Source organism: Hylobates moloch, unplaced genomic scaffold (genome assembly GCF_009828535.3).
Source record: "Hylobates moloch isolate HMO894 unplaced genomic scaffold, HMol_V3 SCAFFOLD_1, whole genome shotgun sequence".
Lineage (NCBI taxonomy): Eukaryota > Metazoa > Chordata > Mammalia > Primates > Hylobatidae > Hylobates > Hylobates moloch.
This window is the reverse complement of record NW_026652276.1, coordinates 209,091,369-209,116,899: the sequence shown is the minus strand read 5'-3', so window position 1 is coordinate 209,116,899 and position 25,531 is coordinate 209,091,369. Positions and strand designations below refer to the sequence as shown.

Below are 25,531 nucleotides of genomic sequence, written 5' to 3'. Positions count from 1 at the left end.
TCTAATCCACTCTATCCCAGCCACAGCAGGAATTAGGGAAATCACCTCATTTCTCTCAGCTGATTCCCTTTTGAATCCTTTCTTGGGGATCTGGCAGGGTCTGCCTAAGGCCAGGCCCAGCAATTCACAGCGGATAAATTGTCCTGGGTGCTGCTGGCGAAGCTGCTGTAACTCTCTAAGGTCCTTGAAAACAGCCATGTGCAGTAAGTCAAATAAGACCTGTAGCCTCCTGCATGATGGCCATGGTGCCAAGCAGTGCCCACTGGGTCCAGGAGTTGCTTGCTCAGACTCTGAAGATCTGCCTTGCTTTCCCCATCTGGCTCTATTTTTAGGGAGAATGTCCAGGCATTTGGATGACTATCTTGGGGGTCATTCAAGTGTCCAGGTCTCCTCCTGGCTGAAGCTGCCAAGACTCCATGCTCTGGACCACACTGTGACCAATAAGGGCTGCAGACAGCATGTACTATTTTATTGGGCCTCAAAAGCTTTAAATACAGAATGGGCTGGCCAGGGCAAAGATGTGAACACACTGGCATTTGAGAATGGACGTATCAGAAAAATCACATAATCAACAGTTGGACAGACAGCTGGGAGGAGGGCAGTCTGGGATAGAGGCAGGTGCCAGCTGGCGGCTGGCCTGGGTGTTAGGATTACTCCCTCCACTAGGACATAGTCTTTGATGTTTCTTCCTGATTTGAGGACTCTTTTTTTTTTAAAAAAAACCACAAACCTCCAAATAAAACCAACTGGCAGAGACTGTGGATAGCAGTGCCCGTCATCCCAGAGGACAAGGGTCTGCCCCAGAAAGCCTTGGGGTCCCCCCCCGACAGCCCCAATGCCACCCTACGAGACATTTCCACACACTGAAGCAAAGCTGGACCCAATCTACAACCCCTCTCTGGGGTTTGGAGTGGGAAACACCCTCCTGGCAGAGGAAGAGGGACTGGCGTGAGCGGGGCTGGGGGCCAAATCCGATTCCCTCCTTAGCGGCTGTAGCCAAATTCATCTGCATCATCAGCTCGAAAGTCTCCATAGCGCCACAGGTTCAGCTGTAAGAAAAAACAGACAATAGCTCTTCAGGGATACGGGACCCACAGGAACTCAGAAGGCCAAACCCCTCAACTCGGTACCCTCTGGGGGCCCCCAAGGCAAGAACTCACCCTGGCGCTCTTGGCTGACTCTTGGGCATTCAGGTATTCTGTGATCTGGAGGGACGAGAGAGGAAAGGGAGTGGTCAGAGTTGTCCTCAAATGATCAGCCAGCAGGACCCTGCAGAATGCTTAGGTCAGCGCCAGAGCCCTCCCTTGCTCAAGCCTGTCCAATGGAGCCTTAGTTCCCTCAGAGTAAAAGGCAAAACACAATCACATTAGTCTCCCGGCTTTTCCCTTAACTCTTTGCACTAGCTCTTCCGTCTGCCTGGAACGCTCCTCCGGTCACGACCACCTGGCTACCTCTCCCACCTGTTTCAGGTCTGCGATTAAAGTATCTCCTTCTTAATGAGGTCTCGGGCAACCCCATTTAAAATTACAACCTAGACCAGGTGTGGTGGCTCATGCCTATAATTGCAGCACTTTGGAAGGCCAAGGCAGGAGGATCACTTGAGCCCAGGAGTTCAAGACCAGGCTGACCCCATCTCTATAAAAAAAATAAAAAAAATTTAGCCAGGCATGGTGGCCCATGCATGCCTGTAGTCTCAGTACTTGGCAGGCTGAGGTGGGAGGATCAGTTGGGCCAGGGAGTTGAAGGCTATAGTGAGCCGAGATTCCGGCACTGCGTCATTGTACTCCAGACCTGGTCTCAAAAGAAACCAAACCAAACAAGAGCAATACAAAGACAACCTTCCCCTCCCATTCCTGACTCCCTGGATTCCACTTCTATTTTTTTCACTGCAGTTATCATCTTCTAATATCCTATTTAATTTACTTATTATGTTCATTGTAATTGTTGTCTCCTCATGCTTGAATGTAAGCTTCTCAGGGCAGGGGTGCTGTCTCTTCCTCACTGATATACTGTAGGCCCTCAATAAATGTCTGCTGATAGAATGAATAAATAAATGAATATGTTAGGTGTTTATCTCAGGGACTGTGGCAGAAGGAATTTTCTAGATAGCAGAGGCATTATGGGCAGTTTCATATGGGGGTACATTAAGATCTCCAATTCTATAGGGAGGCTGAAGCTGACCTCCTAGGAGCCATCTCCTAAGGAAAGTGGGGGTCTATCCAGAGGGGCTTAGGGGTCGGGCTTCTCTTGAGACACAGTGGCAGTCCACAGGGGTGTCTTGTTCTAGTGAGTCATCAACCTGCACAGCCACCAACACATTATGTGGGCCTGCGGTGCGGTGGGGAGAGAGGAAAGGCCAGGAGGGCTGGGAGAAGGGAGAGCAGTGGGCAAATGAAAGAGAGATGAAGAGGAGGAAAGTGTTTGGTTTTCATGCCCCGCCTTTCTTGCCCCTGTCTCTGAGGAACATAGGGAGAAGCTGGCCACATCCTGCTGCCCTCTCATCACTTTCTGCCGGGAGACGGCAGCTCTGTGGGGGGCCTGAGCTTCCCCAAGTCCGGCCCTCTTGGATGGTTTGCTGATTCAGCCCAGCTGGGAAGCAGGGCTGGTCTGCAATAGGGCCTCGGTGGCTGCTTGGTGAGAGGGTAGAGAGGGACTCAGAAATGTATACTGTTGGGTGGAAGGGGCTGCCTTGTATCCAGAGCCCAAAGCTAATCACCGAAGGCTGCGCAGTGCAAGCTGTTTCCCAGGTACGAGCGCACTGATTGTCACGATCAGCCCTGAGAAGTGGCAAGGCGGCTAGTGCTCCCCTCACTTCACAAGCAGGGAGACGGGGCTCAGAAGGCTGGCTTCTCCTCTCAGAACGGTGGGAGCAGGACTCCAAGTCCAAGGGGCTTTCCAGATAGCCAGAGGGTTGTGTGGCAGAGTCTTTCTGGGCCCTTTGGGTGCTGCCTCCTCGACACCTCCGGCTCGGGGTGGCACCGGGTGTTAGGAGTTGGTTATTGACTTGGAAGTTGTCTGTTGGAGAGTGAGACTGGGAGAGCGGGAGGGACAGGCCTTGACCCTCTCCACATCGCCCCTGGCAAAGCTTTCTCGCCTGTCACCTGGGGGTACGTGGGGAGGGAAGCTTTCCGCTCTAGTTTGCAGCTGCATTCTCAGCCAAACCCGCAGCCAATTAATTTGGGATGTAATTAGCTTTAAAACAAAAACAAAAAAATGCCAACAAACCCAAATCCATTATCTTTCCCCAGCAGGAACAGCAGGATGGTGGATTCCCTGCTCCCTTCCTGGCTTGTGGAACACTCCCTTTCTCTGTGAGGGTGGTGGCGCAATGCTGGGGCCACCTCTCCACATCACATACCACTTTCTGGAACTGTTTCTCCTTGCGCACCTCCACCATGACCAGCCCCTCCTTCACCAAGCCCAGCCCCACATCGCCCTTGGAATCTGCAAACTGCAGGGTGACATGGGGGCAGCCGGCACTCAGGTGTTCCACGTTGAGCAGGCACTGAGTGTTCTGGATATCCCGAACCACGCTGTCCACGGCGTCCGTGCGGGCATCATCCTGGAGCAGAGACACACTCAGGTCAGAGCAAGCCAGAGAACAACCACTTGGGCCCCAGCTCCTGTTCATGGACTCCCAAAAAAGTCTGGCTAGCAGGGGCCTGTAATTTACTCCCCAGAGAACCCTAGTGAGGTTGGCCAGGCACGGTGGCTCACGCCTATAATCCCAGCACTTTGGGAGGCTGAGGTGGGTGGACCCCTTGAGGCCAGGAGTTGGCGACCAGCCTGGCCAACACAGTGAAACCCCATCTCTACCAAAAACACAAAAATCAGTTGGGCATGGGGTGCATGCCTATAATCCCAGCTACTTGTGAAACTGCGGCACGAGAATCGCTTGAAGCTAGGAGGCGGAGGCTGCAGTGAGCCGAGATTGCGCCACTGCACTCCAGCCTGGGTGACAGAGTGAGACTCGGCCTCAAAAAAACCCCCAAAAAAACAAAAAACACAAACCAGAAAGAACCCTAGTGAGGCAGAAACAGGCTCTGGATAGGAAGCCTTCCCCTTTTCTTTTCTTTTCCTTGCCCTCAGCCAGAGACCATTTGCAAGTGACCCCTTTCTTTCCTACCCTGTGCTCCCACCCACCTGCCCTGTGTCTCCGAGGAAAAGTGACTTCTTCCCACTCAAAGCTCACCTACACTTGGTGCCCTTTCACTTCCTACCTCCAGCAGGACCTTGCTCCAGTGCACTAAGCCCATGACATCCTGTGTCTCTGTCTTTTTTTTTTCTTTTTTAAGAGACAGGGACTAGGCCAGGTGTGGTGGCTCATGCCTGTAATCCCAGTACTTTGGGAGGCCGAGGTGGGTGGATCACCTGAGGTCAGGAGTTCAAGACTAGCCTGGCCAACATGGTAAAACCCTATCTCTACTGAAAATACAAAAATTAGCTGGGCGTGGTGGCGGGCACTTGTAATCCCAGCTACTCGGAAGGCTGAGGTGGGAAAATCGCTTCAACCTGGGAGGGAGAGGTTGCAGTGAGCTGAGATTGTGCCACTGCACTCCAGCCTGGGCGACAAAGCAAGAATTCATCTTAAAAAAAAAAAAAAAAAAAAAAAAGAGAGATAGGGACTGGCCAGAGTGCAGTGGTGCCATCATCTCACTGCAACCTTGAACTTGTGGGCTCGAGCAATCCTCTCACCGCAAGTCTCCTGAATAGCTGGGACTACAGGCGTGTGCCATCACACACAGCTAATTTTTTTTTTTTTTTTTAGAGACAGGGTCTTGCTGTATTGCCCAGGGTGGTTTTGAACTCCTGGGCTCAAGCAATCCTCTTTGCTTGGCCTCCTACGCTGGGATTCCAGGCGTGAGCCACTGCACCTGACTCCACATGTCTGTCTTCACCGACCTGTTTTGTGATACTTGCCTTCAGCATTTTCTGTTGCGTCTCTCCTGACCTTCAGCAACTTTGTGAAAAGGTAGAGAGTAAATTTGCTTATTCTTCATTTGCACCCTTTATCTGGTGACAGTGCCAACCATGGTGTTCATGCAGCTCTCACTCCAGGTACCAGGCACCTTCTCAAAGCTGAAGCCAAGGGCAGCTCCTGGGAAGCCTCAACCTGCCTGAGCTCCGGGGGATCTGGACATTGTAGACTGGCTTTCTGTTTCTGGGGATAGAGGGTATCCACGACCCTCAGCATGGGTTCTCTCCTTTCTGGCTGCATATGCTGCCTCTGGGCTCCTGTTCTCAGGTGGCAGGACCCCAGCACTTCCTAACACTCTCTCTCCTCCCCATCACACCTTCCACATACTCAATCTGGGCAATCTTGTACACCGCATGGTTTTAACTACACAGACCCATAAATTCCAGGTCTCATCTCACTCCCCAACTGAAAACTGTAAGGCTGCCTGGAGGTCCCACTGCCCAAATTCGCTCCTTCTCATTCTTCTTGGCCAACAGCAACACATCCACACATAAGAAACCCAGCATCACCTTTGTCTCTAGCCTGGACTGTTACAGTTGTCTCCCACCCATTCCTTCTAGTCCCTCTGTTCACTGTGCCATCAGAACTAACTTTCAGAAACACACTGGACCATGTCACACTTCTCCTAGAAATGGTGCCACATTCCTCCTGCCTATACAGCACAAAGAATAAACTCCTTGCCAGGGTAGACAAGCCCACGACACCAAGGCCTTTCCCGTCTCACCTCCTGCCACTGCCTGATCACCTCCTGCCACTGCCCAAAAGCCCCCTGGGATCCAGCTGTGGTGGTCTAGTCTTTGTCCAAATGCACCCTGGCCTACCTGCTTCTATGAACTAGCTGGAATGCTCTAATACTACCTCCTCAGTGGCATCTTCCTCAACTTCCCATCTCTTAAGTACTATTACTAAGAGACTGTCATAGTTTCCATCTTCTCCTGTCAGCCCATGAGGGCTGCAGCAGTGGCTAAGTGTCAGTGGACAGTCCCCTTTGGAAGAAGGAAGACTCCAGACTCACATCTTGGGGCACCTGGATGAAGGCGAAGGCATACTCCGTGGCTTGAGCTGGCAGCACCCGAGTGCTGAAGGCAGGTGGTAGGGTACCCAGGCGGGTGGATGGCAGGACTTCTCTCTGCAGAGGAAGCAGCAGGCCAACATGTCACATACTCGCTGCCCCCTTGCTCTCTCACAGGACAGCTCTCTGTGGCCAGGCCTCTGGGAATGCTAACTCTGGGCCACCCTGTTCATCCCATGACTTGGTTCCACTTTGCAACGTACAAAGGCTCCCCAGTGGGTGAAGCCTGGGGAGAATGTGCTCTGCTGGTCCAGCAGTAGATGGGGAGCTGTGGCTCTACCCTCACTCTGGGCCTGGTGCTGGCACACCTAGTGGTTCCCATGAAAACAATCACAGTATAACTGGACTCTAATCGCTTTTCCATTTCCTCCCAATGCCCTTCTGTCTGTGACATGGGTTCCCTGACTACGTTCCCACAGGCCAGGAGGTGCTCCAGCTGCTGGCTAGGTGAGCACACCAAGACAAGTATCCCTGTGGTCACCGGGCCTGCCTGTGGTTCCGGCCCAGGCGTCTGGGTTCACCCTTGTCTGGCAGGACCTCTTCCTTTGTGTATTCCCAGGAGATGGGTTGGGAGCACGGCCCAACTCTGGGCTCTCTACTAACAGATCCTCAGTCCTAGTACTTGAGGAAGGCATGGGAGGTACGCAGACACGCAGAGCCATGACTCAGGAGCCTCACCCTCCTGAACGACAGCTTTCCCACCAGCTCGCTGCTGTTGCTCAAGAGAATCTCCCAGGAGTTGTCAACAGACTCCCAGGCCCAGCCAGAGAGACTTTTCTCCCAAGGGTGCCAGTCAGTCACTGTCACCTTGTGACTGTCCCTTCCCAGCAAGCCTGAGTTTGGGGATGTGCCAGGGATTAGCGCATAGAACACCCAGTTTGAACACCAGGAACTGTGGGTGTAAAGGCCCTCCATGTGCTACAGAGGCCCTGCCCCCATTCTGCAGAGACCTCAGGCAGAAGAGGAACTGTGGGTGTGGCTGGACACTCATCCATGGGGTCTGGATGCGGGACCTATCAGGGCTTGCAGCCACTCGTCATAGACCCCAGTTCTGCCAGGTCACTGAGGGGACCTGGCCTGTTACACGCACAGCAGAGATGCCCCAATGCTCATTGTTCTATCGGTAAGCTTAGAGGGACCTTGGAGAGATCAGATGGATTTGACCCGGGGGCTGCTGTGTTTGATAGCCCCTCCAACACCCTGGTCCCCAACACTCACGTTGCCGTAGTCAATGTAGAAGACATGTATTTTGGCAGGAGACTCGACTTTCTCTACTCGGGCACGGTACCTGCAATGGCATCATGGGCAGAGCTCAAGAGACAGCCCTGAGGAGTCTGAGCTCCCAGAGTCTCAGCAATGGCGGGGCAGGGGCACAGCATCTCCCTGCCTGGGTTCAACGGGTGTCACAGGGGACAGTTACTGCACTCCATCTAGGCCTAGCCTCGGGCACTGTGGCCACCACCTAATGTAATCAGAGAATAGCTGGGAGCAGAAGAGGGAGAAAGGAGCATGTGGAGCAGATTAATGTGTCCTTGGGGCATAAAGCAACAAGACTAATGACTAGATTGATGTCTGCTGTTTAAACCCAGTGCACTAAACAGCAGCTGTAATTAGCCAGCAGATCTGTCTGGGAGGCCGCAGCAGGGAACACATCCAAGTCACTTCGTCACCCTGGGAAGACCATGGGCCCTCCCTTGGTAGATTACACATCAGCGACCTTCTTCTGGCCTGTGAGCACTGCTGCTCATGTCCTAGACAGCCGGGGAAGAGGGTCGGGCAGCTGGTCTAGGCTTACTGTGGCCCAGCCTCTACCTCAGCCCCCTGTAACATCATTCTTCCTGGGTGGGGTGAGGGGTGTGCTGGACAACCTGGCCGGCCAGCCAGCCAGCCAGCCAGGGCTCCCACCCTGGAATCCCCCAGGAGAGAAGGAAAGAGCCACTCTGTCTGGCTGGACTGCAGGGGCGCACAGGCCAGAGCGAGGCCCCAGATGGGCTGTGGGCAATGAAGACGGACACCCAGGAGAGCTGCTGGGGGCCATCATTAACCAGCTGGGGAAACCAGACTGCTAAGGCAACGCCCGAGGCCTGAGGACAGCCCTGCTATCGTTCCTGCTCAAGACTCTGCCTTGCTTTTCCTAGTGGCTTACCATTCTCCATCTACAAATTTGGCAATGCAGAACTCTCCCCTGCGGGGGGCATAGGAGCCCTCTACAGGGGGGTGACTGGCAATGTCATTGCGCATGTTCTCCATCAGCTTCTCCAACTGGGTGCCTGCCAGGGAGGAAGAGGACAGTGAGACCTGGGTCCTGGGTTTCTCGACGGCTCAATAGGGTTTTTCTGGGAGGGGTTGGGGAGGGGGCTCAATGTAAAATTCTGGGGGGGCACTACAGCACTGGCTCTGTCCCCAACACACGTGGGGAAGCCCTCTTGGTCCTCAGTCCAGAGGTTTCATGCCATCTGCCTTCAGAAGTGGGACTGGTGACTTGCTGACACATTGGGCCTTAAAGGCACACACAGCCTTGCCATCTCAGCTCTCCAGTCTGCTGGCCCAGGGTGTGGGAGCCCTTGGGATGTGCCTGAGCTTTGATTAAGGAGGTGGAGAAAGCAAGGAGACAGGGAGCAAGGACAACGCCAAACAGCCTCCTCCAGGGTGAGAGCTGGCCAGCCCGTACCCCATTCCTGCAAGGCCAGCTCCTGGCCTGGGCCACAGAGGTGGTAACTGACAGAAGCCACTGTCCACTGCCTCCCAGGGGGCAAAAGTAGAGATGAAGGGTGGGCCCCACACCACCGTGGAAAAGGCCCCAGAATTGAAGCCATGGAAGATGGGGGAGGAATTCTTGGATCAGGGCCTACAGCCTCAGTATTATACAAACTTGGCCCCTCTGACCCTTGTCACCCTGCAAGATACATGCTGAACAGGACTTCCAGTGCTGCTGGGCTGGGGCTCTACTGTCCCACCCTGCTACTCAGGGCCCCTGCTCCACTGGAGGAGGGATTCCCTGCCTTGTCTTTCCCTAAGCACTCTGAGGGAAAGTGGGTCAGTGGTCCTGCTGCTTATCTGCTGCTTTTGACTGTTTTGGCAACACCCAGGGCCTACTCAGTTTTTCTCCCTGGCTCCTTGTAGAATCCTCCCACCCTGACTCTGGGAGGCATCAGTCCCCTGTGGCTTCCCCTTTTCTCTCCCCTCTGGCCCTGATTCTAGCTCAGTCTCAGACCTTTTTTGCCCCTTCCCTCTCAGAAGCAAGGAGGGTGACTATGGATGTGTAGTCTAAGTGTGGGACTCATCTCTTTATCTTCAGGGCCCAAGGCAGTGCTGTAAGGAGGGTGCAACACATGTCTGTTGTTACACTTGCCACAGTCAGCCTTATAAGTTCCCTGCTACTACACTGTGAGCTCCTTCAGGGCATAGAGCATAGCTCACTTCTTTCTGTTTACTTGCACAAAGCCTGGTAGAATCCCCAATGCATGCAGGGTGCTTAATAATTTAGCTGCATTGAAAATAAACTCTGCATAAGCATGCAGGGATGTATGTCCACTCTTAGGCTGCTGCAGAGGCCACTGGTCCTGCATCCACAAGACAGAGGCCTGAAGGTAGCAGCTGCCCCTCTCCCTACCCAGTGGTCAGCCCTCTATAATTCTCTTTAGACAGTGCTCCTTGCCATAGACTGAAATTCCAGCGATTAAGAAGCCTTGACAGACAGCTTCCTCCCTAACTTGGTCTACTTTCATTTTTTTGCTCCAAGGCAACAGAAGCAGGACTTTGCCTCCTGCCAACAGGCAAAGCCCTCTGGGAGGTCCTCACAGAGCCTCACTGGTCATTTGCAGCTAATGGCAATGTTTTCGTCAGATCCTTCTTGAAGACAGACTTTAATTGAAAGAAGGGAGACAGGGTGAGAGGATGCCCCCCTGAGAGGGGATGAAAGGTTTCAGCAGAGGGGGGCTGTGGATCCTGAGGTTTATCTCCATGGATACCATGGAGCCACCGAGGGCAGGGGCCTTCCTCTCTGGAGCCCACCACAAATCCCCAGGTGGGCTGCCAGGAAGGGCCTCACTCCCTTCTCTTCCAGCATTCTAAGGACACACGGTTTTCTCTTTTCTCATGTTTTCTGCCTCAGATTTCTGCTAAGACTTCAGGGGCTTGTTCTGAGTCAAGACGGGTCTTCCCCAGCAGGACCCAGAGGCTGAGTGGAGCCTGCCTGGGAGTGATGGCATCCTTTTGCTCAAGTTCTCCGGGGGGCTGGCAGGGATTTTGGGGTGGTTCCTCTGCCCAGGAATAGCTCTTGTTCCTACCTAGACCGCCACCACAAGACTCCTTCCCTGTCACATGACCCAGCCCTAGAGGCTGGCCACCACCCGGGTTCATTCAGGCAACTGCTGGAGCAGCTTTCAGCAGGACTGTGGCTGACCTCAAGAGAACCTAATCCCGAAGGCTCATCGGCTCCATCTCTACCCCTCCCCCTCACGTTTTTCCTTTTCATGCACAGCCAGCCCAGGGCCAGGAATGGTCAAGTTTTCCTGGTGAAATGACACTGTCACAAAGGCAGCTGCCTGGGAAATAGCATTAGAGGGAAGTGGCTGAGATGGGGCTGGAGTGGGCCTGGGGTGGGCTGAGGAGGCTCGGCAGAGCTGTGTCCTGCCATCTAGGGGACTACCCAAGTGCTGCTGACATTTCCAGCCCCCTCTGCCCACCATGATTTGTTTCCTGGGACCCAGAGGCAGCTCTAAGAGCTGTTCCTTCTGCTCCAAACTCAACTGTTTCCCTGCACAGGGTGGCCATGAGAAAAGGGAGGTCAGGGTGGAAAGCGTAAGTGGGTGGAGGTGGAGTTGGGCTAGTGGCTGCCAGAGCTCTCTCCTGCCCTTTGGCCTCCAGGTCTCTGCCTAGGGGACCCTGGCCACAGTGCACACCACTCAGGATGGAAGGAGGAGAAGGTCCTTCAGAGACTGCCCGGGGATGTCTTCCCCTAGAGCGCTGCCTGTTTCCATGGAAACTGGCTATCACTCAGGGCTATGTTAACCTCAGGAGAAGGAGAAATCCCAGCAGAGACAAACCCAGCACCACTCCTTGCTCCCCCAGAGGGAAAGGGCTGAGCAGTACCTGACTGGTGCCTGACAGACTCTGGGGGCTACAAATCCTCCTGCCCAGCATAGCCAGGGGTGTGTGGGAATAAACAATCACCTAAGAGACTCAGAGCTCCACCCAGATAAACCTGGTTATCTCACCTGCATCCAGAGGACCTGTCCGGCAGCACCCCCATGCCTGAGCCCACGCCAGGGCTCATGTGAAGGTTCCTGAAGTAACTCCAAGCCCAGAGGAGCAGTGGGACAAGGCAGGGAGACAGGGGCGGCAACGTGAGCTCTTCAGGGGAGGCTCCTGGACTGCTTAGGCATTGTTCCTCCCACCCACTGGGCAGAGGCCCCCTACCCCCAGGCAGCGCCAGCTGGACCAAGCCAGGAACCACGAGACAGCGGCCTGAGCACTCACCGGTCTCCACATCCTGCACGTAGAAGTGCAGGTCATCAGTGATCTCGGTCACAAACACGGGCTTGTAGCTGGCGGATCGCTCCTTCTCCTCCAGCACTGGCATCACCTCCTCCACGGGCTGCTCCTCATAGTGGGCCCAGACCTGAATGTTCAGTTGGCAGAGGTGAGAGGAGGGCGAGGAAGTGAAGTCATAAAAGACACTGGGAGGCCAGGCATGGTGGCTCATGCCTGTAATCCTAGCATTTTGGGAGGCCGAGGCGGGTGGATCACGAGGTCAGGAGTTCAAGACCAGATTGGCCAATATGGTGAAACCCTATCTCTACTAAAAATACAAAAAATTAGCTGGGTGCGGTGGTGGGCACCTGTAATCCCAGCTACTTGGGAGGCTGAGACAGGAGAATCGCTTGAACCTGGGAGGCACAGGTTGCAGTGAGCCGAGATCATGCCACTGCACTCCAGCCTGGGCGACAGTGCAAGACTCCGTCTCAAAAAAGAAAAAAAAAAAAAAAAGACACTGGGAAAGGGGTTTTGGGCAAATGGGATCGACCCTAGGTGAGTGACTGTGGGGCACTTGATTCACACCAGGCTGAGCCCCTGAAGCCCTCTATCTCAGAGGGGAAAGGTGGGTTCTCTAAAGTTCTGATCTAGCAGTTCTCAAATTCTGGCAGGCATCAGAACCAACAGGGGAATTTATTAAAAATGCAGGCCCCGGATCCTACCCCAGGCCTACTAAATTACAATCTGTTCTGGGCATCCCAGAGAGAAAAAAAGAGCAAAACCAGACTCCCAGGCTATCTCATGCATGTCCGAGTGTGACAGCCCTGCTTTCATGAACTCTGGCTCTGGGCTCCTCACACCCGCACCTCTCTTGCTCCGGCTCCCCATCTCCCTTCCCTGTGGCACTCTGCAGGGCACCTCTGAATTCTGCAGGACCTCCTGCTGTCACAGGGCCCCTGGCACTCCTGAGGCAGTCCAAACCACAGCCCTAGGCTGGGGAAGAGCTCACCAAGAACACTTCTGCTCAGCAACTTTCCCATTCTCCATCCTCTTCACCTCCAGCAGGTTGCTCTGACCTCAGCTCAGAAGCTGGGCCATGCGCTCTCCACCCTTCCCTCTCTCCCTTTCTTCCCCAAGCCCTGTGCTGTCAGGGCTGCAGTGGCTCAGAAGCTGATTCGACGTGACAGCGTGTCAAGTCCAATCCTGTAGCCAGGAGATTATCCAAATGGTGAGGTCTGTCAGAGCAGGGGAGGGAGGTGGCTTTCCAGCTGAGCAGCAGGAAGGGTGGGTGGGAGAGTGCAGAGACTGGATCACGCGTGGGGTCCCAGACACACACAGGAATAAGGATGATTAAAAGTATTTGCCCAAAACTTCCGTGCTTATTAGGTGCCAGGTACCATTCTAAACATTCTCCAAATATTAATTCATTTAGTCCTTACAACAACCCTTTGAGTAGGTCTTGGTATTATCCCTGTTTTACAAATGGGAAAACTGAGGTACACAGGCTTGCAGCTAGAAGTAGTGAAATCAGGATTCAAACATAGGCAGCCTGGCACTAGAGCTCTTCCAGGGGCATTTTGGCATTGACTAGGTATCCCTGAGAAAACACCACCAACCAGGAGGAAAAAGCTGTTTGTTGGTGGGGGGTGGGGAGGGAGATGAGGCCTCATGTCCCTGTTGTTTTTGAACTTGCCATTTGACATGGGTCAAACTTTTCTGGGTCCCCTTTTCTTCTCTCTCAGCTGAAATGCAGATTCCTCAGGAGCTTCAGGACACAGCAGAAGGGCAGGAATGCTGGAATTCTGGAACCACCTTGGGTCAACCCAGACTCCACACTTCTGCCTTTAACGCGGCCTGAGCGTGTGTTCTTCCACTAGAAGGAGCGGCTATGGGGGAATGACTGAGACATCTCCCAGGCCCAAGCTTTCCACCATCCTACACCAAACAGTGCCTTCTATGGCTAGGCTTGTGGGCCCTTGGTATGGGGCTCTGGCCTCCTACCCAAATAGCTCCTGACCCCTTTTCACCTTCCAGGCTCCCAATACCCTAACACCTGTCCCCATCACCAGAGACCTCTGTACACGCTGCTGCTTCTAGTCCCGTATGCCCTGGCTGGCCAGAGGGGAGGAGGCAGGCAGCAGGACTTTAACCCACAGCTTTGCCTCTAGTCAGGACAGAGGCCCTAATCCCTCAAGGGCCTCGCTGCCCATGTGGGGAAGTGGGTCTCTAGCTTGTGGGCTTCCCTGTGAAAGGGCCAGGGGATAGCCATAAATGCTTCCGAGGCCAAGCCTATGTCCTGATGGGCCTGAGGCTTTCCCCCTGGGCCTCCGGAGCTGGAACTTCCCTGGTATCTACTTAGCCAGTCACTCCTATTGACACCTGGGCTCCCAGCCCTTCTGGGACCCTTGCAGCTCTGAGGATCAGTGGGACTCACTCAGCCTCAGAGATGAGACTGTCAGCACTACCCTAAGTGAGCTGGGATGGAGCCCTCCTGACCCAGGAGTCTGCCCCCTCATTCCTACCAGCAGGCACCCCTGCAGTCCCGAATCCCTCAGCACGTCCTCTGCTCTGCATCCCATTCAGGGGCTCTTCCCTCTTCCTGCTAGCTCCCTCCTTTCCCAGCACTGAGCTTGTTAACAGAGACTGGCATTCTGTGCTGGTTCCTGAGTGGGCCGTGGCCCCTGAGCCTGCAAGCTGTTGAGGGCTCCCATCCTAGCCCCACCCTGCTCCTTTGGCTGTGGGGGAAGGCGGCCCCTCAGCAGTGTTGATGAATTGGGAACACACTGACAGCGTGAAAGCAGAAACTGCTAAAGATTCCTCAAGTAAAGTGCCTTGGGCGACAGCACCAGGTCTCCTCCTTGGGGAGAGTGGGGTGGAGCTTCTTTCCCAGCAGGTTCAGGTGGGCAGCAGGCGTGAGGTCACGGAAGATGCAAACCAAAGCCCTGGGGATGGCCCTCAGCCCCCAGCACTAGGGCCAGTCCTGTGACAAGGTGCCACAGCTCACTTCATGGTGGGTGGGGCAGTGCACACTGCCACCTGAATTGAGAAGACAGCAGAAGCAAGGCGTCTCCATACACAAAGTGGCTGGCACTCGAGGTTGCTAAGAAGCATCTAGAGGGTAGGAGAGAGACAGCTGCCTCCTCAGATAAAGGAACTCTGTTTCTAGGAGAGGCTGACCTTTGGCCCTTCAGGCAGTGCAGCCATGACGTTTCCCTCTTTCCCTGTGGGCATGGAGGTGACGAGCTGTTCCTTGGGACTTGCAGCCACACGGGCAAGCTGGTCCATGCAGGCTGGCCAGGTGGCCCCTTGGTGGGAAGGAGTCAGTCAGCTGGGACAGGTGTGGTTGCCCTTGTCCCCATCCTTAGAACAAGGGTGCATTTAGCTCAGGCTGCCCTTCTGCAGAGCCAGGGTGCATGGAGGAGACACACTCACTGGCAAGACACCTGCCAGACCCAGCCACTTTCCACAGCCATCCTCAGCCCCTCACAGCTCAGATTTCCCATAAGAAGCTGGTTTCTGGGAATCCCCATTGTAGATGCTCCTCTTCCTGGACCTCTGAGGAGATGACAAGGAAAACTCCAGAAGGAACAGTAGTTGTACACCCAGACACAGAAAATTAGTGCTGTATGGCTCTACCCCAGACTCTTGAAAGATGGAGGAGCTGGGGAAGAGCCTCTATGGCCAAAGAGCTGGGCAGAGGACAGGGGTCCTGAGCTTGACCTAAGCAGCAGGGCCCAGGAATGCTGGGAGAGCCAACCACAGGACAGTCTGCCCTTGCTCATGGACCACCTTTAAGCACGTGGAGAGGCTGTTACTAAGCCTGCTATTGTGGCGAGGCTGTCCCAGCTGACTGATGGCAGGGTTTGTGGTCAGGTGGGGAAAGTGTCTCTCCAGGCCAAGGCCAGGGTGGAGCTCTGCCCGTGGCGGGGCACTGCTGGCACCCCCAATGGCCCCGGCTACAGAGCAAGACTGGGAAGGGTGGATGGAGGCCCCTCCTGCCTATTCATCTGCTCCAGGCTGCTCTGCCATGCAAGTTCCTGTCTTGCTCGGGTCCCCTCTATACTCTGGGGCTCCTTGTGTTCTGTTGCTGCGGCCACCCTGAGGGAAAGAGCCCATCAAGCCAGGCACAGACCAGGCAGGTCAGGAATGGAGGCTGTCTCTCCTGTCCTCTCCCCGCCCTGGCCCTCTCTCTTCCCTGCATTTCCTCCTCAGGGAGGCCCAGGTCCTTCTCTTGGCAGGTGATGGGGACTGTGGACTGAGAATCCACTGGCTGGAGTCTTTCCTTTCTAAATCCTGTTTAACATTGCTGCTTGTAAGGCTCTAGGGGTGGGGCTGGCGAGAGGCCAAGGTGGTGGAGGTCTTTAGGCCTGCAGCAGGGAAGCCAAGCTCAATAAAAGCCAATCGATGGCCAATCCAGCCCTGTGCAGGGCCCTGCTGAGCATGTGTGTGAGGTGGGGTTAAGGAGGGGGGACAGGCATCTGCCATCTGTGGTTCCCTCCTTGGTCCTCAGGTCTGCCCAGGGCTGCTGAGGAGGAAGTGGGGGTTACCTCCTGCCAAGGAAGTGGAGGGCCCTATCAGCCTCTTCACTGAGGAGGCATCCACAGGGCACAGGGAGGAATTACACTCAGCAGGGAGGCAGTTAAGCCCTCGTAGCTGGGAAACCAGCATTCTCAGGTTCCCCCAGACACACTCACGAATGCACGCACACATAATCACACTCCCTAAAGCCTTCTGCACTTCCTGGTCTCACAGAACCTCTCAGCATTACCTTTCCTTGGTTAGCTACAGGCACAAACATTCCTGCATCCTGATGCCAACAGGATCTTGTAACCACTGTCTCTTGACAGGTAAGGCAGCCCTTGTGGGGTCAAGTGGGACAAGGCTGGGTACACCCCAGATACTCAGGTTACTGTCCCCCAGCCGGCCACCAGATGCTCTTATCAGGGTCCAGCCAACTCTGAGAGCTGCTACAAAGCTCTGCTAGTGCTGCTCCTGGGAAACAGCCCCTCTAGGAGGGGGAAAGCCAGTCTCCGTTCCTCAGGATCCTTGACAAGCAGACCGGGATTTGCAGGAGAGGGACCCAGGAGGCGGCAGGCCCTAGCACTGAGAGTTGTGCACTGCATTTTAATTGGACTGGAACAAAAACACGCAGGCCGTGTAAGTAATTAATCACTGGTAATTACTCCTCGGCATCATCAACTGGTACCAGCAAAATGGTGACTTGGGCTCTTTCAGACAAACCCACTGTGCAGTAAATAACGATGCTGAGTTCAGCACAGCCCCTGGCAGGGAACCCACCCTTCCATCTCAGGCCAGAGTCCCCTCCCTGTGCTCCCCTGGGTTCTTCTAGAGTCTCTACTCTTAGAGGGTAGAGGATCGCCCAGCTCTGAAAAGGTGGCTTCCAGGTTCACTGCTGAGAAGCCAGGAAGCAGGGCAAGGACGAAGACGCTTTTGGCCTCTGGGCCTTAGACTCTGGGGCTTGCCGCTCTACCCCCAGCTGCTAACTCTTCTGTGAAAGTGCCAACCTTTAAACAGGAGGCCCCAGCGCCGCCTCTCCCCCCTCTCCCTGCAGCAGGCAGAGGACATGGGGGTGGCAGTCTTAAGTTCAGCTGTCACAAGCAGGAAATCCAGGAAGAAGCCGTGTGACTCCTTTCCTGTAGGAGCTGAGGCTGCCTGCTTCCCCCTCATTCTGGGAGGAGGAGGCTTGATGTGAGCAGGAGGTGGGAATCTCCTCTGAGGTCTCATGGTGGCTGCCTCCTCCAGGGCACTGACCGTCCCTTTCATCTGTGCTAGCTTTGTGGAGCTCCACCTTTCCCTGGAGTCTTTCCACCTCCTCTCCTCTACCATCAAGGGGCTGGTTGCCTGCCCCAATCCCCAGGGGATGGGAAGGATAGATAGAGAGAGACCCAGGAGGACAGTCCCGAGGGGAGAAGAGAAGCCCTGAATGAGGAGGCAGCTGCTTGGGGCTGGTGAAGAATGTGGTGCTTCTGGGGCCTCAAAGCCCCTGACTCTTTTTGGCAGGTGTCTGGACACCTTGGCTCTGGGAAGTGAGTTTTGAGCCAGATGGCTGCCCCATGGGGAAGGAAGCATTTATTCCTGGAACAAATTTATGGCTCAGCACGGCTGTCCCACGAATCCTCCTCAAGCTCAGAGGAGCTCTGACAAATTGGTGGCTGGCTGATTTATCCCCATTATCAGGGCCGGGCTATAAGTCAAAAGCAACAGGCTGAGTGAGCCCCGCTCTCACCTCCAAACCACTGGGTTCCTCAATTGTCAATTGGTTTCCAAAAGCCACTTTCCACCCCATCACCCTTGTCTCTTCAATGCGGTGCCCACAGAGACTGATGGGCTGTAAATCTCTTGATCTAACAGCTAGAGGCCTCTCCTGGGGTTGTTTCCCCACAGGGCAATGTGAAGGAAATTCAGATGTGGGCTTGGGCCGCCCAGTCCCTCTGAGGGCACTGACAGAGAAGGGTCAGGGCTGGGGAGGGAGGGGTGCCTCAGGCATTTTGTCCCATGGCTCCACGGTCACCTAGACAGCTCTAGACAGCTTTCTGCTTCAGGCCCACCTCAGGTCTGCAACAGGCTGTGGCTGAGGACACCTCAGCTGGCAGCCTCTCCTCGCCTGTGTGTGGCCTTGGTGTGGGGTCTGAGACCAACACCTTCCTGGGCTACTCAGTTGTGGGGATGAGAGAATGACTTCCTCCGGGTTCTCCGGAGGCAGCAGCATTAGCGTGTGAGGAGGACGGGACGGCAGGGAGAGCACAGCTGGGCTGCCACGCGTACCTTCTCTTTCTTCTGCTTGGCGGCCTCCTCGGCAGACAGCAGGGACTTGTAGTAGGAGCTGCGTTCGGCGGTGAAGTGGACCTTGGAGAGCGCGTGCTCCACCAGCAGGACAGACAGGTTGGCACTGTCGATGTGCAGCCAGCCGATAAAGTTGCCGGCCTTGTCCATGCTCTCCACCTCCACCTCCACCTGGGACAGACAGACAGGCGTTAAGCCTGCGGGGGCCAGGCCTGAGTGTGCAGGGGCTGTGCCTGTGGGGAGGACAGCAGCGCCGAAGCCTTGGGCTCACAGGCCTTGGCAGCCGCTGCCAACCTCTGGGAACCCCTAGAACCCTTCAATTTCAGCCTCTCACGGGAACAGACACACCCCAAAACTTGCCTCTCTTCTCAGTGCCCCTTCCCCTCCTTGTGGCAGAAAGCCACCGGGGCAAACGGGATTCTCCTTAACCTGAGAGAGACAGAGATAGAGAGAACGCGCAGCTGAAGGTCAGGAGCAAGTGAAGAAGCAGGCAGAGGTCTTGGTGCCTCCCACTCTTCAGCACCCACCCCAGCTCTGTGCTAGAAGACAGGCAGGTCCTTATGGAGCGAGGCAATCCCTGGGGAGAGGGAGGCTGCTTTTCCTGGTAGAGCTGAACGAATTCATGTCTAATGAAGGTAATTAAAGTGGCTGCAAGAAAAGCAGGAGAGGAGAGGGGGAGAGGACAGGAGAGGCAGAAAGATGTGGGCAGGAAATGCATCAGTGTAAGGGCAGTGAGCGACAATCCCGCAGAAGGAGTGGCCAGAAGGGTGTGGGCTGTGGCTGAACCCCAGAGCCCTCAAGGAATCTCCACAGGCCTCAAGGCCTCCTCCACTGACTGTCTCATCCCGAGGACCCAGGATCCCAGACCTAGCACTGACTACTTTTCTAAAAGGGCAGCCTCAGGATCGTGGCCCCTGTGGTAGCTGATCTGCTCCCACATCATGAAGGCCACGGCCCAGGATAAATTCCTTCTTTGATTCTCTCCTGACCTCTTTCTTTCCCTGCTAAAGGGGCCTATAAATGTCTTTGCTGCCAAATATAAAAACTTGTATTAATTTAAATGCCTTCAAGCTCGATTAGGCAATAAAATGAATGTCTAAATACCTGGGAATTCTCGAGGTCTGAGCTGGAGCTAGTGACAGAAGGTTAGAAGGGATGAGGGATACTGGGTGACATGCCTCCCCAGAAGGATACGGAGGTGGTCTGGGTGTGCAGAGAGAAGGTAGCGGGGAGGAAAACAGGCAGGGCCCGGGAGGCAGGACTCTCACTTCCTCCCATTCTTGAATACCCTCTGCGTCCTTGAGGCCCACATTTAATCCTTCAAGAGGAAATGCAGGTTCAATGATGACTGAAGTTGGAGTGTGGTATAGAAGGGGACGTGTGGAGTCTATTAGAGTTATTAACGAAAAAGAGATAATGGAGAACATATAAGTCCAGTCCATGTTGACTCTGTAGGTGGCATTGGAGAAGTGTAGCTATTAAGGGGCAGAGCTGACAGCAGAATCCAGGTTTCCCCAATGCCTTCTCTACACTGCCTCCTGGCAGAAAAGACCCTCTCCCTCCCTAATACTCCCTTTCCATAGCCTTCTGTTTCAGGAGCAGCCCTTCCTTCCACTGCCACACCTCTGCCCCCTCCGCCATCCAGGACCATGGGACCATGCAGCTCACTAGTAGAGCCTGGGTGAAAGTGCTGGCCCCAATTCTGGGCTGGGCTGACCCAGTGCCTGAATTCACGACAGAGTACAGTGTCTGTGGGTGTTAAAACTGGTTTCTCCTGTCTCTAATTTTGGCAACTAACCTACTGAAGGACCTACTCTTGTAGGGGAGAAGGGCAGGTGGGCAAAATCTGAGGTTGCTCAGGTTTCAACACCTTGGATCCACCTTGCAAATGCCCAGGGCGCTGGAGCAAAGGAGAAGCTCAGCCACTGGAAGACTGAGCGCCTCCTCCAGGGGGAGGCCAGGAATGGGGAACAGGCTGTCATGCCTGCAGGGGCTGGGGGAGGTGGCGGGGGTAGTGTGGTAGGAGTGGACAAGACCTGTGAGGGGCAAAATGATACACGAGAAGACTGTCTCTTGTTCATCTTAACTTGCCAAGCTTTATCAAACATGCTAAGGTCAAGAAGCAGCAGGTCCTAGAGGAATTCTGGGGAAGCTGAAGGAAGAACAGAGAGGTTGCCTTGTGTTTAGGGGCTTCTGGACACATGTCTGGCCAAAAGCAAATGAGGCTGGTACAGTTCCCAGCCAACACTGAGCCCAGGCCCACATCAGTTTCCGCACTCTCTGACATCTCGTCTTCCACAATTTTAGTAGCCAAGTGTCCTTTCCCTAAAATCAAGGACGTCTGCCCTGCTTGGACACAAGACCTCTCTCCAGGCCTGGCAGGCCACTAGACAGCTTGTGGTGGGCCAGTGTGGCTCTTGGCACTGGGTTGCTGGGGTTGGTATAAGAACGTCAGAGATAGGCTGCAGAGGCAACCAGGCACGCACAGTTGCTGTCTATCCTGTGAGGTGCCCATGCTCAGACCCCAACCCACGTGGCAAACCCCACATTCACACCTCGCTCTCTGAGGCTGCAGTCCACATGCTCGCCTTTCTCCAGGGCTTACATGAGAAGGAACCCAGCAATGAGCAGCCACACCTGAGGCCAACACTGCAGGGTGCAGCCAGGCTCTCCTGCGCAGGTGAGCACCAACTTCCCACTTAACCAGCCTATCGCCTGCAATCAGTAGGCTAACTTGGGCTTGACAAGTCCCTGGGCCCAGCCAGCCGCAGAGGAAAGAAATCTCTGGCCTTAGGCACAGTGCTGCCACTGAATCCATCTTGGGTTGTAAATGGCGATAAAGCTGTCACCCATGGGGCTCTGTTCCCTTTTATTACAGCTGCCACAGCCACAGTAATTTCTCAATCAAACAAAGGCACTCGGGGAAGGTGGGCTGGCTCCTCTCTAGCCAAACCCCACGCGGTGTCTATCCTTCTCCACAAACCTCAGCCTGGACGAGGCTGTGGAATTCGGTATGACTCTTCTCTAACTCTGGGAGAATTATGGAGGTTGCAAGCAGAGGTTTAAGCAGGTTGTATGTGTGTGATCATCCTTTGATGTTTCTCTTTTATATTGACTGCCAGGAAGTTATGACTTAACTGTAACACTATGTGGGTCTATGTACAAGTATTATTTCTTTGTTCGACTCAAAGATTCAAATTTCTCTGACATTTTCTCTTAATTAAAAGATACACACATGCAGAGATATATACATACAGTTCAATTTTGTTATTTATGGTAATTTTGTTCTATAGAGAGAATTTGCAAATATTGAACCACCGCTCCTAGGGGAAATGCAGGTTTGGGTTCCTGTGAGCCTCTGGTCACAATATTTTCATCAAATCAATAAATAACCTTGTTCTGTGTTTCTGTTTAAAGACACCTTGTCTAATATGTGTTGCTGGCTCGTTAACATTGAACTCATGACCAACAGCACAATGACTCATGCCTGAATGAAGCTTATCTAACACACGTATCTTCTCCATAAGGCACATCCCAGTATTTCTGCACTCAGGAACACTAGACAGCACTTCAGCTCTATGCTGAGGGCCATTTAAAACTGTGAAACCACCAACAAAAAGCACGAAAAATGCAACAACATGACGCTAAATAGATTGTGAGAAGGACACTTGTTTATATCATCAGAGCTGAAACAAGAAGGCAGAGTGTTGTCTTGTTCTACCCTGTTCCACCTAAGATGGAAATGTGCCCCGCCAAGTGACTCAATTTTTTGTCACTCTGTGCATATCCACAAATAACTGCAAAAGTACCGTGAGTATTGATTTTGGGGTTACAAAAATAGATTTTGGTGAATTTGCAAATATGTAACCGGTGAATAATGAAGATCGACTGTATACTGTATAGACACAGAGTTAATTCCCACAAGTTGCCTCAAACTAGAGACTATAAAGAGACATGTCCCACAAGTTGCCTCAAACAGAAGACACGTTAGAAGAGGCTCATTCCTGTAAATAGACAAGAAATTTCTTCTTGTCCAACTGGCTACTGCAAGCATTAAATGAGATCCTACTGGTGGAGTGTTGTGTAATTTGCAAACTGCTATAACATAGCCACTCATCTCTTGGGCATCTTGGAGTGTTTCAGGAAGAGCTCTGGACTCAATAGCTTCCACAGGAGGCCTCCTATAATGGCAGGTGACTTTAGGCCTTAGGTGACTTAGGTGACTACCACAGGCTGCTAGAAGGCTGGGAGCAGGCTTCGTATGAGAGCATGCACTGGCGTGCACACATGTGGGTGGATATGGCCTTGAGGGCACCAGAGTATGTATGTGCATGTACACAAGCAGCGTTGGCGAGGGACAGATGAGGGCTCTCCTCTTGATTCCCCTCTATTTAGTGCCCACGCTGAAGCTGAGACCTAGGAAGACACATGGTTCTGGGGGAGGGGAGTACCTCCTGAGAGACTGTAAGAAGGGGCAGGTGGTGCCACACTGAGGAAGGGGCTTGGTGGTAACTGGTTAAGAAGCGAAAAGCCTAGAGGCTTGAAGGTCAGTGTGACCTTCAGATGTTGACAGCCATTGCAGTCTGCCTCACTTGCAGCCCTGCTGGTCTTCCAGCATCTCTTGCTCTCTGCTCTTGATGCTGGCAGAGTGGGTGGGGATTTTGAGGTTGCTGAATACCTGGACTGCGCCTTTGCCCGCTTCAATGCCACTTTCTCCGGGAACGCTTCCTTGATCCCTGGCCTACCATGAATCACCCTCTGAATGCCTATGGGCTCACCCTCCCTTTGGCATTTGTGGGGCAGTGTACAGCATGGAGGTTATGAGTGTGGACTCTGGCTCCAGACAACCTAGACCTGCAAGAATTCTGGGGTGCCACTTAAGTTCTCTGTGCCTCTATTTACTGTAAAACTGGGATTGCAACAGCATCTACCTCAAGGATTTGTTATGATTAAATGAACTAATATAAATATGTTAAGCACTTAGAAAAGTGCTTGGCATATAAATGCTTCAACATGATCATCATAAATTATTTACTTCCTGGTAGAGGCAGTTATTTCATTTCTAAATGTCTTCATTCTCCAAGTAGACTGTCAGCTCCATGGGGAATGAAGCTTGTTCCAGACTGTGAAATTTCTCCAGAGCTGAGCACACTGACTGGGGCATGAGGTGGCAGAAAGAGCATGGATTTTGGAGTCAGATATCAACTTCTAGTCCTAGCTGTGAATTTTTGGGTAATTCACTTGACCTCTCTTAGACTGGTTCCTTAATGGTAAAATGAGAAGGGGTCCTGTGCACTGAATGAGGTAACAAAACTGCTTCCTCTTCCCTTCAACAAATGCCAGTGATGCCCTGGTGGGATGGTTACATTCAGCAGCTGTCCTGCTTTGCTGAGCTGTGTACAAGGGTCTTCTCATCAGAAACGGCCAATCCCTGCTTAATGAGCTCCTTTATTCTCCCTGACTCTGAAAGCTTTGGGTTTCTTACACCCGGGGAGTCCTCCCATAAAATACAGAGTGAAGGTAAGGCAAGTGGGATTGATAGGATGAGCTCAAGTATATGACTGCCCCTGTACTACTTGCACAGACAGATCCCCTTCTCCTCAGTGGAGGTCTTTCCCCATCACAGGGCCAAAGCGGTGGGTGCTGCCAGCCAGCCATGCCCTGCAGGAGAGCAGCTCGACGCTGGACCTGGCCTGACTGTGGGCCAGGGCAGCCAGTGGGCCCTGCTGCCTCACAGTGGGACACGTCCTCCTGCTCCCAAGCACATTAATGTGCCACTAATGAAATTGTTCTGGCTTATTTACCAAATTAATACAAACGGCACAGGCTGTTAATTTGCATGTCTCCTAATTACCGAGGAAGAGCTCCCCATGCCCAGGCAACACACACACCTCAGTGATCACCCAGCCGAGCTGTGGTCTCACCCTTCCCAGAGATGAGGAAGGGGAGAAGGGGGAGGAGAAAAGAAGAGCATGGAGCAGCCCCCAGCTCCGTGGCTGAAATCAAACAGGGAGGAAGGGGGTGGCCAGGAACTTGTTTCATTTCCTGTGGCCCGTTTCTGAGCAGTCTCAGTGCCCTGGGCTCCAGAAATATACACTTGGTCCCTGTTCCCACCCCAAACTGTTTCTCTTCTCCCCATTGTCTGGATTCTGTCAGCTCCTTAAAACAGAAACTACTTCAGTCAAACAGGCACTGGGGACCAAGTCCTTCTTCTCTAGTCAGTGAGGCATATTCTTGGCCTCTCTTAGACTGGTTCCTTAATGGTAAAATGAGAAGGGGTCCTGTGCACTGAATGAGGTAACAAAACTGCTTCCTCTTCCCTTCAACAAATGCCAGTGATGCCCTGGTGGGATGGTTACATTCAGCAGCTGTCCTGCTTTGCTGAGCTGTGTACAAGGGTCTTCTCATCAGAAACGGCCGATCCCTGCTTAATGAGCTCTGAGGGGTCTGGAGAAAGGAAGAGAAGTGAAAGCCAGGCAATGGATGGTGGCTTTAGAAATGTCAACATCCTCGACTTCTTCTAGCCCTCTGCAATTAGACTTCAGATTCTGAAATCTTTCCTAAAGAAAGAAGGGTTTGGGGTGGGGGGAGGGGGAGAGTGAGTGTGTGCACGCATGTGGTAAGTGTAGGGGAGATTATTTAAGAACTCAGCTTTCAAACCACGGAGGAAATTCTGACTGCCCTGTGGGTTGACTTAGCTGTGTCTGTCCTTAACTCTCCTGGAGCCTGCAGCCAAGCTGGATGCCTAGTGCTTCTAAGTAGGCGCAAAGCTGAAGACCCAGGTCCCTCTCCTAAAGCCTCCTCCAGGTCATGGTGAAGTTGCGGGGAGGGTGAGGCGGGAGAAGGTGCACTGGAGGCTGCTTCTGGTAAGGCTGGCTTAAATAAGGGAGACGAGGGCACTGGGGGCAAAATAATTAAGAAATGGAGACTAGAGAAAGACAGCAGGGGGATGCACATTCCCCTTGATGACTCAGGGCACCCAAAGGAGAGAGTTCACACAGGGGATTTACTAGCAATGGGGGGAGCACAGGGAGACCCCACACACATACAAGTCTTTCCCTTTTTACTTTCCGGGAGGATGGAGAAGAGGTACTGTCTTCCCCAAGTGCACAGGCATTACTGCGGTGCACAACGCCTGAGGCAGCAGAGAAAATTACTGAGCCTCAGCCAACCTCAGAGCCCCGGGTCGTGAGGCTGCA

General features: G+C 53.5%; 1 protein-coding gene across 1 annotated transcript in view; it reads right to left on the bottom strand.

The window, feature by feature from the left end:
• Positions 1 to 448: 448 nt before the first annotated feature.
• Positions 449 to 25,531, bottom strand: part of SND1 (staphylococcal nuclease and tudor domain containing 1) — a 434,851-nt gene continuing 409,768 nt past the window's right edge. Inside the window, exons 17-24 of the mRNA XM_032761638.2 lie at positions 18,315 to 18,503; positions 11,532 to 11,673; positions 8,197 to 8,320; positions 7,269 to 7,338; positions 5,994 to 6,107; positions 3,359 to 3,562; positions 1,161 to 1,205; positions 449 to 1,049 (exon numbers count right to left, since the gene is read on the bottom strand). Of these exons, the coding sequence (XP_032617529.1) occupies positions 984 to 1,049; positions 1,161 to 1,205; positions 3,359 to 3,562; positions 5,994 to 6,107; positions 7,269 to 7,338; positions 8,197 to 8,320; positions 11,532 to 11,673; positions 18,315 to 18,503 (954 nt within the window). The 3' untranslated portion in view covers positions 449 to 983. The remainder of the gene's footprint in view (positions 1,050 to 1,160; positions 1,206 to 3,358; positions 3,563 to 5,993; positions 6,108 to 7,268; positions 7,339 to 8,196; positions 8,321 to 11,531; positions 11,674 to 18,314; positions 18,504 to 25,531) is intronic.